This window comes from Trichechus manatus, unplaced genomic scaffold, assembly GCF_000243295.1.
Source record: "Trichechus manatus latirostris isolate Lorelei unplaced genomic scaffold, TriManLat1.0 scaffold00026, whole genome shotgun sequence".
NCBI lineage: Eukaryota > Metazoa > Chordata > Mammalia > Sirenia > Trichechidae > Trichechus > Trichechus manatus.
In genome coordinates, this window is record NW_004443962.1 from 22183118 (window position 1) to 22200632 (window position 17515).

The window sequence follows — 17515 nt, forward strand, 5'->3', positions numbered from 1 at the left end:
TCACAATTGGACCAATAAGCAACATCATGATAAACGGAGAAAAGATTGAAGTTGTCAAGGATTTCATTTTACTTGGATCCACAATCAACACCCATGGAACCAATGGCCAAGAAATCAAATAACCATTGCATTGGGCAAATCTGCTGCAAAATATCTCTTTAAAGTATCGAAAAGCAAAGATGTCACCTTTAAGACTAAGGAGGGCCTGACTCAAGCCATGGTATTTTCAATTGCATCATATGCATGTGAAAGCTGGACAATGAATAAGGAAGACCGAAGAAGAAACGTTGCCTTTGAACTGTGGTGTTGGTGAGGAATGTTGAATATACCATGGACTGCCAGATGAACGAACAAATCTGTCTTGGAAGAAGTACAACCAGAATGTTCCTTAGAAGCAAGGATGGTGAGACTACGTCTTGCATACTTTGGACATGTCTCCAGGAGCGATCAGTCCACGGAGAAGGACATCATGCTTGGTAAAGTACAGCATCAATGAAAAAGAAGAAGACCCTCGTCAAGATAGATTGATGCAGTGGCTGCAACAATGGGCTCAAGCATAACGATTGTGAGCATGGTGCAGGACCGGGCAGGGTTTCGTTCTGTACTACATAAGGTTGTTATGAGTCAGAACCTACTCGACCGCACCTAACAACAACAACAAGATTTATTTATTCTGTCTTTTCCTTCTCATGCTTTTATTATATCAGTTAATCCATTGTTAAAATCCAGGCCCAACAGCCATAACCCTGTATTTTCTTCTAAGAATTTTATGGTTTTAGTTTTCACATTTAGCTCCTTAGTCCATTTTTAATTGAATTTTGTGTATGGTGTGAGGCATGGATTCTGTTCCGTTATTCTGCATGTAGAAATCAAATTTTCCCTACACCATTTATTTAAGACCCTTCTTTTCCCACTGAATGGGCTTAGCACCCTTGTCAAAAACCAGTTCACCATAGACGTGTAAGTCTATTTCTGGACTCTTGATTCTATTTCATTGGTCTATGACTCTATTATTATACCAGTACCAGGCTGTTTTCAGTATCGTAGCTGTATAGTATGTTTTGAAATCAGGAAATGTGAGTCCTCCTACTTTGTTCTTCTTCAGATTTGCTCCAGCTTATTGGAGCCTCTAGCCATAACATACTGAAGATGTCAAGGATTTAATTTTACTTGAATCCACAATCAATGCCCATGGAAGCAGCAGTCAAAATATCAAATGGCGTATTGCATTGGGCAAATCTGCTACAAAAGACCCCTTTAAAGAGTTAAAAAGCACAAGTCATAGTGTTTTCAACTGCCTCATATGCATGCGAAAGCTAAAAGACTGAAAAAGAATTGATGCCTTTGAATTATGGTGTTGGCGAAGAATATTGAATATACCAAGGACTGCCAGATGAATGAACAAATCTGTCTTGGAAGAAGTACAGCCGGAATGCTCCTTAGAAGTAAGAATGGCGAGACTTCGTCTCACATATTTAGGACACATTATCAGGAGGGACTAGTCCCTGGAGAAGGACATCATGCGTGGTAAAGGAGAGGGTCAGTGAAAAAAGAGGAAGACCCTCAATGAGATGGGTTGGCACAGTGGCTACAACGATGGGCACAAACATAACAATGATTGTAAGGGTGGTGCAGGACCAGGCAATGTTTTGTTCTGCTGTATATAGGGTCATTCTGAGTTGGAACCAACTTGACAGCACATAACCACAACAACAACCATACCGTATAGAATTGAGGATTGATTTTTTCCATTTCTCTAAAGAAGGCTATTGGAATTTTGATCAGGATTGCATTGAATCTGTAGATCACTTTGGATATTACTGACATCTTAACGATATTAAGTCTTTCAATCTGTGAACATGGAATGTCTTTCTATTTATTTAGCACTTTGTTAATCTCTTCTGGCAGAGTTTTGTAATTTTCATTGTGTAAGTATTTCACGTCGCAGGTGAAATTTATTCCTAGATATTTTATTTTCTTAGTAGCTATTGTAAATGGAATTGTTGTTCTAATTTCCATCTCAGATATCTCATTACTGAAGTATAGATGCCCAACTGATTTTTATTTGCTGACCTTATGCCCTACAACTTTGCTAAATTCTTCTAATAGCTCTAGAAGCTTTCTTGTGGATTCTTTGGGGCTTTTTATACAGGATCATGTCATCGACAAATAGAAATAATTTTAAGTCTTTTCTGATTTGGATACCTTTTATTTCTTTTTCTTATGTCATTCCTCTGGCTAAGACTTCCAATACAATGTTTAATTTCCGTATGTTTGTGTATTTTCCAGGTTTTTTTCTTTCTTTCTTTTTTCTGTTATTGACTTTTAGTTTCACTCCACTGTGGTCAGAGAAAACACTTTGTGTGATTTCAATCTTTTTAAATTTATCAAGACTTGCTTTGTGAGCTAGCATGTGGTCTGGAAAATGATCCATGTGCACTGGAGTAGAATGTTTTTTGTACTGTTGTTGGGTGATGTATTCTATTAAGTGTTCTGTTAAGTCTAGTTGGTTTGTAGTTTCATTCAGATACTCTGTTTCTTGTCAATCTTTCTAGATGTTCTGTCCAATATTGAAAAGTGGTGTATTGAAGTCTCCAGCTATTATCGTAGTGCTATCTATTTCTCCCTTCAATTCTATCAGTGTTTGCTTTCTATATTTAGGTGCTCTGATGTTGGGTGCATATACACCTACTCTTCACCTATCAACTAACTCATTATCTGATGTTTTGCATTTACAACAGTAGCAAAATATCTGCTATCTCACTATTTTGCATGTTAACGAAGTACATCTGGCAGTAGCTAATGCCAGAGTGTGAGGCTAGAGTCACACTGGCTGTGATGGTTAAGGTTATGTGTCAGCTTGGCTAGGCCATGATTCTTAGTGGTTTGGCAGTTATGTAATGATGTAGTCATCCTCCATTTTTACATAATGTCAATTTTCAAATAACGACCTGGTCTTTGGAAACTTATTTACTTATGTAAATAAGTGCAGAGTGGGTGTATTTTTTATGGAGCCCTGGTAGTGTAGTGGTTAAGAGCTCGTCTGCTGACCAAAAGGTCAGCAGTTCAAATCCACCAGCTGCTCCTTGGAAACCCTATGGGGCAGTTCTACTCTGTCCTATAGAGTTGCTATGAATTGGAATCAACTCAATGGCAATGGGTTTTTTTGGGGTGTGTGTTTATAATTGTTAAATCTTCTTGATGAATTGACCCTTTCATCACTATATAATGTCCATCTTTATCTCTTCTAAAGTATTTTGTCTTCAAATCTATTTTGTCTGGTTTTAAGATTGTCACCCAGCTCTCTTTTGGTTATTAATTGCATGGGACATTTTTTCCATCCTTTCACTTTCAACATATTTGTGTCTTTGGGTCTAACAGGTGTCTCTTGTAAACAGTATATAGTTGGATTATGTGGAGTTTTTTTTATTACTTTTCATTCTGCCTTATGATTGGGGCACTTAGCTCATTTACATTCTCTGTAATTACCACTAATAAAGGACTTACTTCTGCCATTTTGCTTTGGGGGGTGTGAGTGTGTGTGTGTCTTAAGCTTTCATTTTCTATTTCTTCTAATACTGCCTGTTTTTGAGTTGCATTTTTTTTTTTTTGTAGTGAGTCATTTGGATTACCTTCTCCTTTCCTCTTGTGTATATATTTTTAGATATTTTCTTAGAGATTATGATTAATATTATATTTGACATCTTGCATTTATATTATATTATATTTATCCTAGGGTGAGTGGATACCAATTTAACTTCAGTAACATACAAGAAATACTATACCATTCCTCCCCCTACCACCACCATTTTGTTGTTATTATCACCGATTACATCTTCATATTTTGTGTTCCCAGTAACATAATTTTGTCTTTTTTTTAATACATTTTGTACATTAAAATGCATGAAGGACAAAACAATTAGAATTATCAAGCACAGATACCTTATTAATAATCCTTATACTTGTCCATGCAATAACTTTTGCTGGAGATCTTTCTTTTCATCTATGGCTTTGAATTATTTTCTAGTGTCTTTTCTGTTTCATCTAAAGGACTCCCATTAGCATTTTTTGTACAGCCAGTCTGGTAGATATGAACTCTCTCAGCTTGTGTTTGTCTGGGAATGTTTTAACTTTATCCTTTCTTAAAAGACAGTTTTACTGGGTATAGTATTCTTGATTGACAGTTTTTTTTTTTTTTCCCCTTCAGCATTTTAAATATATCACTCCATTACCTTTGGCCTCCAATGTTTCTGAGGAGAAATCGGCATCAAATCTTATTGGGGATCCTTTATATATGACTGTTCGCTTCTCTCTGCTGCTTTCAGGATTCTCTCTTTATCTTTACTTTTTGAGAGCTTTATTATGATGTGTCTTGGTGTAGATCTCTTTGAGTTTATCTTGCTTGGGTTTCTTTGAGCTTCTTGGATTTGTAGATTCATGTCCTTCATCAGATTCAGGAAGTTTTCTGTCATTATTTCTTCAAATATTCTTTCTGTCCCTTTCTCTCATCTCCTTAAGGAATTCCCATGATGCATATGTTAGTTCTCTTGATGTTGTCCCAGAATCCCATTAAACTGTGCTCAGCAGTCTTGAGCCTCCATTCTTGTTGCTCCTCAGCCTCCATAATTTTGACTATCTTATCCTCTAATTCACGGATTATTTCTTCTGGCTAATCAAATCTGTTGTTAAATCCTTCCATTGTGTTTCTCATTTCAGTTATTATCTCTTTCAGTTCCAACAATTTCTGTTTGGTTACTTTATAGAGTGTTTATCTGTCTCTTTTTTTTTAAATCCTTGTTTTGTCCATGCATTGTTTTTGTTATTTCTTTTAGATGTTTGTCTATGTTTTCCCTTAGTTCTTTGAGTATGTTTAACATTGTTGAATTATGTTCTTCCATTTTGTTCATTGTTTGGGCTTCCATAGATGTGATTTCAGCTTGTTCATTTGGATAGACCATCATTTCTCTTATTTTTGTTTGTCTTGTAAGTTTTTGTTGGGGCACAGGAATTTTTTAAGGTGTTAGCTTTCTAAGTTCTCCCCAGTATCTGGTGTTTTTCCCACACTACTTTCTGCAAGAAACTCTTAGGCAGGCAGAGCCTTCAGGCCTTGCTTACTTCTTACTGTCTCTCTCTGTGATAGCTCCTTCTCCCTCTCTGTTTTAATTAGGATTCAGAAGTTCCAGATCTTGGTTTTCGGCATTCAGTTTCTTCCAAACACATCAGAGAACATGCAGTGATCAATCTGTCCACCAAAGGGTGCAGCCACTCAGAAGAGATGTCATGCACTAATCATTTGTCCACCAGGGGGCGCAATCCTCTCTTTCTGGTTATTGCTACACTCCTCCGCTGTGTTTCTGCAACCACGTTTTCAGTTGGAAAGCCCGTACCCAATGAGCCCCCTGCAGTGCTGGTTGTTGCCCTTAAGCTTTGCCCAAGGCCTCCTTCCCTGTTTGGGGGGAGGGGTCACTTATATCTGAGCTGGCATACAGGGGAAACACAGGAAGACTTTCCTCAAAATCAGGAGAAGAAGCAGCTGGCACTCCCCAGACAGACGTCTAAGAAATCTTTCTTGTTGGTTTCAGAGCCCCAGTGGCCCTGTGCTGGTTGGGAGAGAAGGTCTCATTTAAGGGGCCTGCTTCCTAGCACCACTGCAGGGGTCCTTCTGTGGCAATTCCTATCAGCCCTGCAGGAGACAGTTACCAGGTGGGACAGGTGCTGCCTTACTGTTTTCAGAGCCCCATCCATAATATATTGGCTATGGAAGCAGGCTCCACTCGAGGCACCTGCCTCCTGGCTCATAGCTGCTGTAGTCAGTGGTTCTCAGCACCAGCTGGAAGTCAGGGGGGAGCAGATAGACCTAAAGCAACCCAGGGAGATTTGCCCTGTTGATTTCATAGGCCTGATCTATCATGCATCTACTGTGTGTAGGCAGGCAGAGAGCTGGCTGTGAGAGCAGACTCCACTGCAGGGAGGCTTCTGTAGTAATTTGTAGAGTCTGGCAACTGATAGTTACCAGGTAGAGGAGGAACTGGATGTTCAGAATGGGCCCCCAGCGAGGTCTGCCTTGTTGATTTCAAGCACCAGCTGTAGTATGTTGATGTGATGGTTAAGGTTGTGTGGCAACTTAGCTGGGCCATGATTCTCAGTGGTTTGGCAGCTATGATGTCATTTGGCAGACATATGATGATGTGATCACCTCCATGATGAGATTTGATATGACATGATCACCTCCATGATGGGATCTGCTGTGAGTAGCCAGTCAGTTGAAAGGGCGTTTCCTTGAGGGTCTGGCCTGCATCGAATATAAGTGGACTTTCTGGCAAGTTTCGTGGGCTTTTTCACACTTTGGATCCTGGAGCTGGCTCCTGTTCATCTCACTTCTCGTTCCTGGGACTTGAGCTAGCTGCTTGTCTGCAGTCTTGTGTGCCAATCTTGGGATTTATCAGTCTTCGCAGCCTATGAGCCAGAGCCCTACTGTCTGACTTGCCGATCTTGGGTTCACTAGCCCCTGCATCTACGTGAATCAAGAGAAACCTCCAGCCTGACCCACATTCCAGACTCTACAACCATGTGGGTCATTTCTTTGATATAAATCTCTCTATATATCTATTTATATGCTTTACTGGTTTTGCTTCTCTAGAGAACCCAGCCTAAAACAGTTGGCTATGGGAGCAGGCTCCACTCAGGACACCTGCTTCCTACCTCACAGCAGCTTTAGTCATCGGTTCTCAGTAATAGCCAGAAGGGGGGCAGACAGACCCAAACTGACCCCATGGAGATTTGTCCTGTTATTTTGGGGGTTTGTGGTATGGGTGCACATGCAGACAGAGTGCTGGTTGTGGGAGCAAGTTCCACTGCAGGGGTTCTTCTGTATAATTTGTCAGGCAGCTGACAGTTACTGGTTGGGGTAGGAGCTAGCACACTCAGAATGGACTCCCAGGGAGGTCTGCAGTGTTGATTTTAGAACAGAAACTTGGGGTTTTGTCTTTTTGCAAAGGCAGGGGGTGTAGTGGCTCCAGCAAGGGGCCGCTTCCCCAGTTCACAGCAGCATGGGGTCCACGTGGCTAAGGGAGGGTCAGGGATGGTGGGAAAAGCAATTTTCCTATCATATGCAACTATTCATTGACTCATTGACTCTTGCCCACCTGCAGTCCTCCACTGCTGCCCTCTGCTCCCTGATTCAGAGTCCCTCGAGGCCGAGTACCATTTTCTTGTTGTATTTGTGGGGGAGGGTCAAATGATGATCCGTTTACACTACCATCTTCCCAGAATCCCAATGAGCTCTTTTTAAGATACGGACAAGAAGTTGACTCAGAGTATCACTGAATACTAAGCACCAAACCAAAACCGAACCCATTGCCATCGAGTCGATTCCAATGCATAATAACATTCTATTAACTATTTTCTATTTACTCCCCTTTCTTGCAGCCAGTGAAATTGTGGATGCCATTAAATCACATTTTTTAGCAAGTTTTGTGACTGGAATGATAAGTTCAAAGATGATCCAGTTGTGGATGGCAACTATTTTTGGTGATGACGTCAATCATATAAGTCTCAGCTTTTCAATTTTGTATCTCGTCTTTTATATTTGTAAGTGAGGAGCCTGTCCCTAATACTAAATTACATAGAAAAATTTAAAAGATATGGAAAATACATACCAGGCAAAAAACTAGTTTAAAAAAAAAAATCTTTCAACTGATCTAGAAGGAATATTTTTGGTGACATAATCTATTAAAAGAGATAACAGATATCAATATACATACTATGCAAAAACAATGCACCAAAATATACAAAGCAAATGCCATTGGAAAAGAAAGAAGAATTTGACAAAATCACAATTACAGTTATATATGTTAGCATGCCTCTCCAAGGTAATTTAATAACCACTTGCACAATAAATAAGTATGGCTATAAAAATGTTTAAATAATAATTTATATGCTTAGTTTATAAGGTATATAAAAATTTTTGCCCCTCAAAACAGAATGATATAATTTACATATACCTACGTTGTTGTTGTTCTTAGGTGCTGTCGAGTCAGTTCTAACTCATAGCGACCCTGTGTACTACAGAAAGAAACACTGCCTGGTCCTGTGCCATCCTCATAATTGTTGCTATGTTTGAGCCCATTGTTGCAGCCACTGTGTCAGTCCATCTCATCGAGGGTCTTCCTCTTTTTTGCTAACCCTCTACTTTACCAAGCATGTCCTTCTCCAGGGACTGGTCCCTCCTGATAACTTGTCCAAAGTACATGAGACAAAGTCTCGACATATACCTACAGACTTTTTAATAGGAGCCCTGATGGTACAGTGGTTAAGCACTCAGCACTAGGCTGCTAATTGAAAGGTATGCGATTTGAACCCACCAGCGGCTCTTCAGGAGAAAGATGTGGCAGTCTGCTCCTGTAAAGATTTACAGCCTTGGAAACCTTATGGGGCAGTTCTACTCTGTCCTATAGGGTCACTATCAGTTGGAATCGACTTGATGGCACACAATAGCAACAATATAGACCCTTTAAAAAATGAACTGGAATAGAAGAAAATTTCAATAGATTCCAAAATTTTTTACTGTTAAAGATACATTGTTCAACCACAATGCAATTAAAATAAACAATAGCTATACAATAGAGTTTAAAAAAAATAAACGACCTAACTGCCTGTAAATCAATTATACTATTCTAGGTAACTCTTAGAACACAAAGGAAATCAAAACAGAAGTTACAGATCAAGTAGGGCTAAATATTATAAAATCTATTCATATTATTAATCCAGTGACCATCACTCCATCCTCACAGAAGTATGACAGATATTGAATTTGTCATATCACTGTTTCCTGTTACAGCTTCAGAATCATGTTCAACAAATACCTGCAGACAGCCCTATGAATGATTTAGAGATGGCATGTCAGATAATACCTATTCACCAAACCTATACTATATGTCATTCCATTACATTTAGGAATAAAACAATGGTGCCTTTCTCACAGCCATGATTAAAAATTATTCTGCAAGCTCTAGCTAATGCAATAAGAAAAAAAAGTTTACACGTTTTGAGAGAGAAAATGGTTACATCATTTGCAATATGGTAGATTACACAGAAAAACCCAAGACTGTTAACTAATAAACTAAGCCAGCAAACTCTTTACTAGGATAACTTGATATAAATATACAAATATATATATATATATATATAAATAAACCATCAGTAACTAGTTAGAAAGTATCATGAAAATTTAAGTCTCTTCACATTGGAAAAATGTTATAAAATAGAAAGGAAAAAAACTTAGCAAGAAGTTTGGGTCTGAAAATAGAAAACTGCCAAGTTTACTGAGAAACATAAAATTTGAATAAATTGAGACAGAGGAAAAACTCCTTAGAAATGCTAGAGTAGCAAGATTCATGATTGCCAGGTCTAAAGTGGGAAAGGCAGAATATAGGAGCTTGGGGCTTCTGAGTTATTCAATGGATTAAAGCCAATTATAATCTAATGAGTTTACAGAATCAAGTTAGTGAATTAACAGACAGTGAGAGAAAGATCAGAAGGTCTCCAGGTGGCTCAGACAGTTTGTGCTTGACTACTCACCTAAAGGTTGGCAGTTTGAACCCATCCAGTGCTATCACGGAAGAAAGGCCTGGTGATCTGCTCCTTTAAGATTACAGCCAAGAATAGCCTATGGAGCAGTTCTACTCTCTAACACACAGGGTCTGCATGAGTCAGAATCGGGTTTGGCAGCAGGTTTGGTTTTTGGTTTTTTGGGTTGGAAGAAAGATCACTGTACTGGTCTGTTGATCATGTACTGGTATAAATGTGTATAGTTAAATTCCTACAACAAATATATTCTGACAAATATACTTTTCTCTAACATCATTTAGTCAGTAAGCATAGCCTCAAGATTAAGGGTTATACCCAAAAATTTAATTTTAAACTTTTCAGGTTAATATCTCAACAGATATTTTAGAAATAAAACTGCTAGGAATAAATCCATGAAAACAAGATATAGAGTAAATGTAAATCTAATATAAAAGGACTTTCACTCTGACCTGGCTTAATGTTTATATTATTAATAACTTCAAGATAATTGTTTTATGAAAATTCTCCAGATTTCTCCACTATCTAACAAGTGGTAATGACTAGTTCAGAGCTTGATCTTTTCAAAGCACTTGAGTCCACACACGCCTCTTCACTCATGATTCATAAATAACTAACTTAAGTGATCATTTCTGGCTTAGATACCATTTCTGATCAGGGCTGAAATGAAGAATATAAAACATAATTTTTCGTTTCTAGAAGAGAAGACTAAATAGCATCATAATGATACTAATGTCATCAAATCTCTATCAAACCATAGTAGAAATTCGGTTTTGGTTTTGAAATTTTATAAAACAATCCCAAAGTTCGTCTGGAAATATTAATGTGTGAGAATAGACAAGACGATTTTGAAAAGAGGCATACCATAGGGAACTTTCCCTATCAAGTGTTAAAGCATTTAATAAGGTCACGGCAATTAAAATACAACTGTTGTAATACAGGAATACAAACTAGGTCAAAGAACAGAGAAGGGATCAGAACTGATTCATATGTGTGTATGTGTATATATACATATACATATATATACATGTATATACATATACGTACATAGCCCTGGTGATGCCATGGTTAAAGCTCTAGGCTGCTAAATGAAGGGTGAGTGGTTCCAAACCACCAGGAGCTCGCGGAAGAAACATATGGTAGTCTTCTTCCATAGAGATTGACAGCCTTGGAAACCCTATGGGGTCGCTGTGAGTTGGAATACTCCCCCGCAGTGGGTTATATATGTATATGTTGTTGTTAGTTGCTGTGGAGTTGATTTTTGACTTATAGCGACCCCATGTGACAGAAAGAGGTATATCCACAATATTCTATAGTATTAAACACAAATTTTTTATTAATGGAACAGTGTCTGCTATCCACAGAGGCATCTACGGAAAATAGCAGCTATGTCAAGCACTGAAATTGCCCTCTCCGGGGCATATCGAGGAAACCAAGCAAGATAACCAGCGCCCAGGGGCAATCTCTAAACGGTGCCCCCTCCCAATTTTCCGGTGACTAGGTGTTGATAGCTGCAATCCGTCAGCAGAAACACCTTTCCCCCTCTTGTCTGGCTGTCTCAGTCAGGCGCTTTTCATATTTGTGGCACCTCGAAATGTCATTCCGTGCCTCTTCTGGCGCCCCCTTGGGCTTGCGCCCAGGGCAAGTGCCTCCTCTGTCCCCCTCACTAGGCCTCTGTGTCGGCTCTGCTTGAGGAAGGAGTCAGGCAGAACCAGGTTAATAGCAACTGCTCAGTGGCCCCTCTTCACTGAACCGGCTTGATAGAAACTGCTCAATGCCCCTCCCCCGCTTCACTGAACCAGGTTAACAGAAACCGCTCAGTGCCCCTCACTCCCTTCAAGTGGCTCCCAGGGCACGTGCCGTACTTGCCATAACTTAGATATGCCTCTGGCATAAATAGAAAAAAGAAGCCGATTACAGAATTACATATTATTGTTTAATTTCATTGTGGTGTTTTAAGAAAGTGTGACTTTAAATTCTACCAAAGATGGGCAGAAAAGGAGAGCTCACAGGGAAAAGTTACATTATGTAGTTTACAGCTCTATGAGATCTGATAAAAAACAAAAAAACCAAACCTATTGCAGTCAAGTCTATTCTGACTCATAGCGACCCTATAGGACAGAGGAGAACTGCCACATAGAGTTTCCAAGGCTATAATCTTTAGGGAAGCAGACTGCTACATCTTTCTCCCTCACAGGGCCTGATGGGTTCAAACCACTGACCTTTCGGTTAACATCTGAGTGATTAACCACTGGGCCATCGGGGCTCCTAATTCCTCACTTTTATATCATTCCTCACTTGTCTCAAGTTATAGAAATTCAGTAAGTATCCTATAATGCTTGCATATGACCTTTGGATCTCATTCGCTATTCTTAAGTAGCTTATCAAATTATATTCTAAGCAAATACAGTGCTCTCCCTCACAGAAATTCTAGTAAATTTTTCTCTAACTCATCATATCTGAAGTCCTGGAGTGGCACAATAAGTGGTTTTCTTTTTTTAACATGTAATCTTTATACTCTACCATATTATTTGAACATCTCACTGTGATAATAAATCTCTTTTAGAAACTAGGGTAAAGGCAGGAACAACTCTCACAGAGCTCCTCTTAAGACCACTCCACAGATGACTCTTTAGGAGTTCCTGGGTGGCACAAGGGGTTAAGTGCTTGCTAACAAGCTGAAAGATAGGTGGTTCGAACCCACCCAGAGACGCCTAGTAAGAAAGGCCTGGCAATCTGCTTCTGAAAGTTCACAGACTGGAAAACCCTATGGAGTGCAGCTCTACTCTGCAACACATGGAGCCACCATGAGTTCTAATCGACTAAACAGCAACTGAAAAAACAAACGGGTCTTTAAACTTTTCAGTACCTCACAGTTAATGACCAAAACAAAATTAAATTAAACAGGAAAAAACAAACAAACCCACTACCGTCAAGTCGATTCCAACTCATAGCAACCCTATAGGACAAGGGTTTCCAAGCCTGTAAATCTTTAAGAAGCAGACTGCCACATCTTTCTCTCAAGGAGCGGCTGGTGGATTCTAACCACTGACCTTTCGGTTAGCAGCCGAATGCTTAATCACTGTGCCACCAGGGCTCCTTAAACAGGGGAAGGAGGCCCATATTGAATCTCTGCTGGCCTGACTCTCTTAGTCCTATCACAGGATCAAACCATTCCTATCTCCTACATCTCCCAAGGAGAAAGCGTATGAGTTCCATAAAGAGCTCATCAGCTAATTTCCAATTAATTCATCCTTCCAGAGCCCCTTTGGGACAACTAGACCTCTACCAGCCTACATCTGCCAAAGTGTTTTGTGAGCTCCATATTGTTGCTAGTTATCTGAAGCCAAAGCAATGCAAGGATGTCCAGAATAGACTTTACTACAGAGTTGAGTGTGAAGCTATAGAAAAACAAGCAAAGAGTAACAACAACAAAAAACCACAATAGGTTGTAGTAATAATTTGCAACATTTCTCATCTGAAACCAAGTGGGGGGAGCCTCTCTATAAAGTCACTATCCTTTCAAGATATCTGATATTATCATCTCTGATAAAACTTGTGCCACTCTTGATGTTAAAACAATACTTCATTTCTTTTTAAAAATAGGTGAGTTAATTGGAATGTCTGGAATATTTACTCTTGCCATTATGGGACTTTTTTTAAATTCTACAAGTTTTAAACCAGGAGTTGAAGCACTTCTTGTCGAGTGAGTGGCTAGCATATTTTCACTTTATTTCATATCTCAGAAGCTATAATATTATGGTAGTAGCCACATGCACATCTACATGGTCAAAGGAAGATACATCAACTTGAAAACTACACAACTGAAAACCCATCCTAAAAACTCTCTGGCCTGTGCCTTCAATCCTCTAATTTTAGGTAACATTTGTAACCTTGAGTTCGTGTTGACTTTATTTCCCCACTAATTCTGCAAGTCTCTGACCATCTACTTAGCAAATCCTGGTGGATGTCCTGAGCCATGAGACAGGACTGGGATTAGGGCAGGGCGAGGCAAGTGAGGCATTTGCCTCAGGCACAACAGTTAAGAGGGTGATAAAAAATTTAGTAATCAAGGTAAATATTTAATGCAATATTTTAAAAAATTTGAAATTAATGCCAAAAATCCATGATGAACAAAACATCAAAATAGTAAAGACAGGATCACTCCTACTGATTGCTTCTTTTGCCTCAGGCTTCAATGTGGCTTCATGCAGCAAGGCCACTAGACTGGAAGACTGATATTTTAAGAACAAAGAAGAGATGGCACAGAAAAGAAATTGAAAAATTAAGTTAGGGTATTTGAAGAGGGTTGTCAGTGTTAAAAAGAAGGCATGGCCAAATTAAATGTAAGCAAGACTATGGGTACACGTGTGCAAATTGTGCCCTGCTTGAGGGCACCTAGCTGAGGGTGAGTGGAGTCTGTGTCAGACTAAAGGAAGGGCGCTTCTGTAGTCCCCCAACACACACAATGGGAACTTGATCTAAATCACACAACGGCAACATGTGCTAAGAGAGACCCTGAGTGTGAACAATGATTTTTGGAGTTTGGGAGAAAATTAGAGAAGCTAGAATGAATTCCAAAGCCAGATATTTAAGGTTGTGGGATCGTACAGGATTCTGGAGCACTTCCACAAAATTTCATGTGAATGACAATAGATGTCCATTGCACTAGGAGCTAGGCAGAATTAATTAGGCCAGTTGTGGGAAGAATGTAGTTAATAAATTTTTTAAGCAAATGTTTATGTCTATAGAAAGTGAATCCTTTCAACCTTCTTGCTCTAACTGAAAGCTGGGTGTCCCCTGAAGACATTACTTCCTTTATATTCCTTACAAGCTGTGGTGTCTTTCTCACCTACATCCCTGGTCCATCCTGGAAGTGAGCAGGTGATTTCCCTATTCCTTAATGCCATTTCTAGATCGTTTTTTCTCCTACAGAAGAACACGATTTTGAAGCTCATGACATCTGCCACATCCTTGGTGGGTGAGGTTATCTATAGAACCCCAGTCGCATTCTTTATTTTGTAAGAGTTTTGGCGCCTGTCTCACTGAGACCCTCCCCCACCTTACTCTGTCACCAGTCTCAGCAATGTCAGTATACACAGAGTAGATTCTTCCATTGCCACACCTCTCAAGCTTCTTGGTTTCCTGTCCTCCTCTGAGCATGTCTACTATCCGACTTTAGCCACCCACTTGTATGATGTCTTATTACTAGTGCTGCTGTAACAGAAATACCACAAGTGGATGGCTTTAAAGAACAATTTTTTTTTTCACAGTTCAGAAGACTAGAAGTCTGAATTCGGGGTGTTACTCTAGGGGTAGATCTTCTTTGTCTATTTCAGCTTCTGATGTTGTCAGGTGCCCTCAAGTTGGTTCCTACTCATAGTGACCCCATGTACAACAGAACAAAACACTGCTCAGTCCCGTGCCATCCTCACAATTGTTATGCTTGAGCCCATTGTTGCAGCCACTATGTCAATTCATCTCATTGAGGGTCTTTCTCTTTTTCGCTGACCCTCTACTTTACCAAGCATGATGTCCTTCTCCAGGGACTGGTCCCTCCTGATAACACATCCAAAGTATGTGAGATATAGTCTTGCCATCCTTGCTTCTAAGGAGCAGTCTGGCTGTACTTCTTTCAAGACAGATTTGTTTGTTCTTTTGGCAGTCCACGGTATATTCAATATTCTTTGCCAACACGGCAATTCAAAGGCGTCAGCTCTTCTTTGGTCTTCCTTATTCATCATCCAGCTTTCACACACATATGAGGTGATTGAAAATACAGTGGCTTGGGTCAGGCACATCTTAGTCTTCAAGGTGACATCTTTGCTTTTCAACACTTTAAAGAGGTCTTTTGCAGCAGATGTGCCCAATGCAATGCGTCTTTTGATTTCTTGACTGCTGCTTCCATGAGTGTTGATTGTGGATCCAAGTAAAATAAAATCCTTGACAACTTCAATCTTTTCTCCATTCATCATGATGCTGCTTATTGGTCCAGATGTGAGGATTTTTTTTTTTTCTATATGTTGAGGTGTAATCCATATTGAAGGCTGTGGTCTTTGATCCTCATCAGTAAGTGCTTCAAGTCCTCTTCACTTTCAGCAAGTAAGGTTGTGTCATCTGCATAACATAGGTTGTTAATGAGTCTTCCTCCAATCCTGATGCCCCATTCTTCTTCATATAGTCCAACCTCATGGATTATTTGCTCAGCATACAGATTGAATAAGTATGCTGAAAGAATACAACCCTGACACACACCTTTCCTGACTTTAAACCACCTGGTATCTACTTGTTGTGTTCGAACGACTGCCTCTTGATCTATCTATGTACAGATTCCTCAGGAGCACAATTAAGTGTTCTGAAATTCCCATTCTTTGCAATGTTATCCATAATTTGTTATGATCCACACAATCGAATGCTTTTGCATAGTCAATAAAACACAGGCAAACATCTTTCTGGTATTTTCTGCTTTCAGCCAGGATCCATCTGACATCAGCAATGATATCCCTGGTTCCACATCCTCTTATGAATCTGGCTTGAATTTCTAACAGTCCCCTGTTGATATACTGCTGCAGCCACTGTTGAATGATCTTCAGCAAAATTTTACTTGCGTGTAATATTAATGACGTAGTTCGATAATTTCCACATTCGGTTGAATCAGCTTTCTTGGGAATAGGCATAAGTATAGATCTCTTCTAGTCGGTTGGCCAGGCAACTGTCCAAATTTCTTGGCATAGACGAGGTGAGTACTTCCAGTGCTGTATCCCTTTGCTGAAACATCTCCATCGGTATCCTGTCTTGTTTTTCACCAAAGCCTTCAGAGCAGCTTGGACTTCTTTCTTCAGTACCATCCGTTCCTGATCATATGCTACTTCCAGCAATCCTTGGAGTTCACGGGATTGTAGATTCATCTGCCTTTGTTTGTGCATGGCTCTAATGTACATTTTTCAATAACTTTGAAGTGATTAGGTTTAGGCCACCCCTACACTGATGGCCTCATTAATTAAAAAAAAAAAAATCCAACTCTATTTCTAAACAGGATTACATCGACAGATATAGGGGTAAGGATTCTAACAGATGATTTAATCATTTGCCATTGAGTCTATTCCAACTCATGGCAACCCTCACTTCTTTATACTTCTATTCATACATAACCTCCTTGGAAAGAAATTCCCTAAACACCTTATATAAAATAGAAATTACCTCTTTACCAGCCTGCATAGTCTTTTATTCCTGGGGAATTGACTTCTCCAATATGTCTAGTTTATAAGGTCATATCATCCCTTTAGACTAGTGGCTGTGCAAAATTGGGCACTAAGATAGATGGATGGATGGATGTGTGGGTGGATGGATGGATGGATGGATGGATGGATGGATGGATGGATGGGTGAGTGGATCAATCAATCGACTGATCTATCAGTCGATAGGTAGATACCTCAACCTATTAGACTCAAAATCTCTGAAGGTGAGATTATGAGACAACTGACTTTTAAAAACACAACCCAGATGATAATGACGTACAGATGATGTTGTGATCCACTGCTACATTAAAAGACCTGGGTTTATTAAGACAACTCATGATCTCCAAATGAGGAAAAGGGATTTGAAAAAAATAATTCAAGATTTCTTTTTCTGTGTCTGACTTAACACACACACACACACATGCACATCTTTTAGATGGGTTTGGAATTTGATAGACTAGCTCATGCCAACCCTGAGTTTGATAGAGGCTGATTTCTTAGAGAACATGGTTTCTTTCTCATCAGGGTTCTCCCATTAATTCCTAGTACATATCAAAGAGTCTTGACAGTTCCTCAATATTTGTTGTTTAACTGATTTGATTAATTTTTATGTTAACTGACAAAACTGATTTTTGGCATTTGGTGGCATTTACCCAGATTGTTAGGGTAAGTTTTTGAATCATTTCATTGTT

General features: G+C 39.4%; 1 protein-coding gene across 1 annotated transcript in view; it reads left to right on the forward strand.

Annotated features, from left to right (window-relative positions):
* The window catches only part of SLC9C1 (solute carrier family 9 member C1), a 146337-nt gene that overhangs the window by 26120 nt on the left and 102702 nt on the right, over nt 1-17515 (forward strand). Inside the window, exons 5-6 of the mRNA XM_023728901.1 lie at nt 7429-7590; nt 13192-13291. Coding sequence (XP_023584669.1) covers nt 7429-7590; nt 13192-13291 — 262 coding nt within the window. The remainder of the gene's footprint in view (nt 1-7428; nt 7591-13191; nt 13292-17515) is intronic.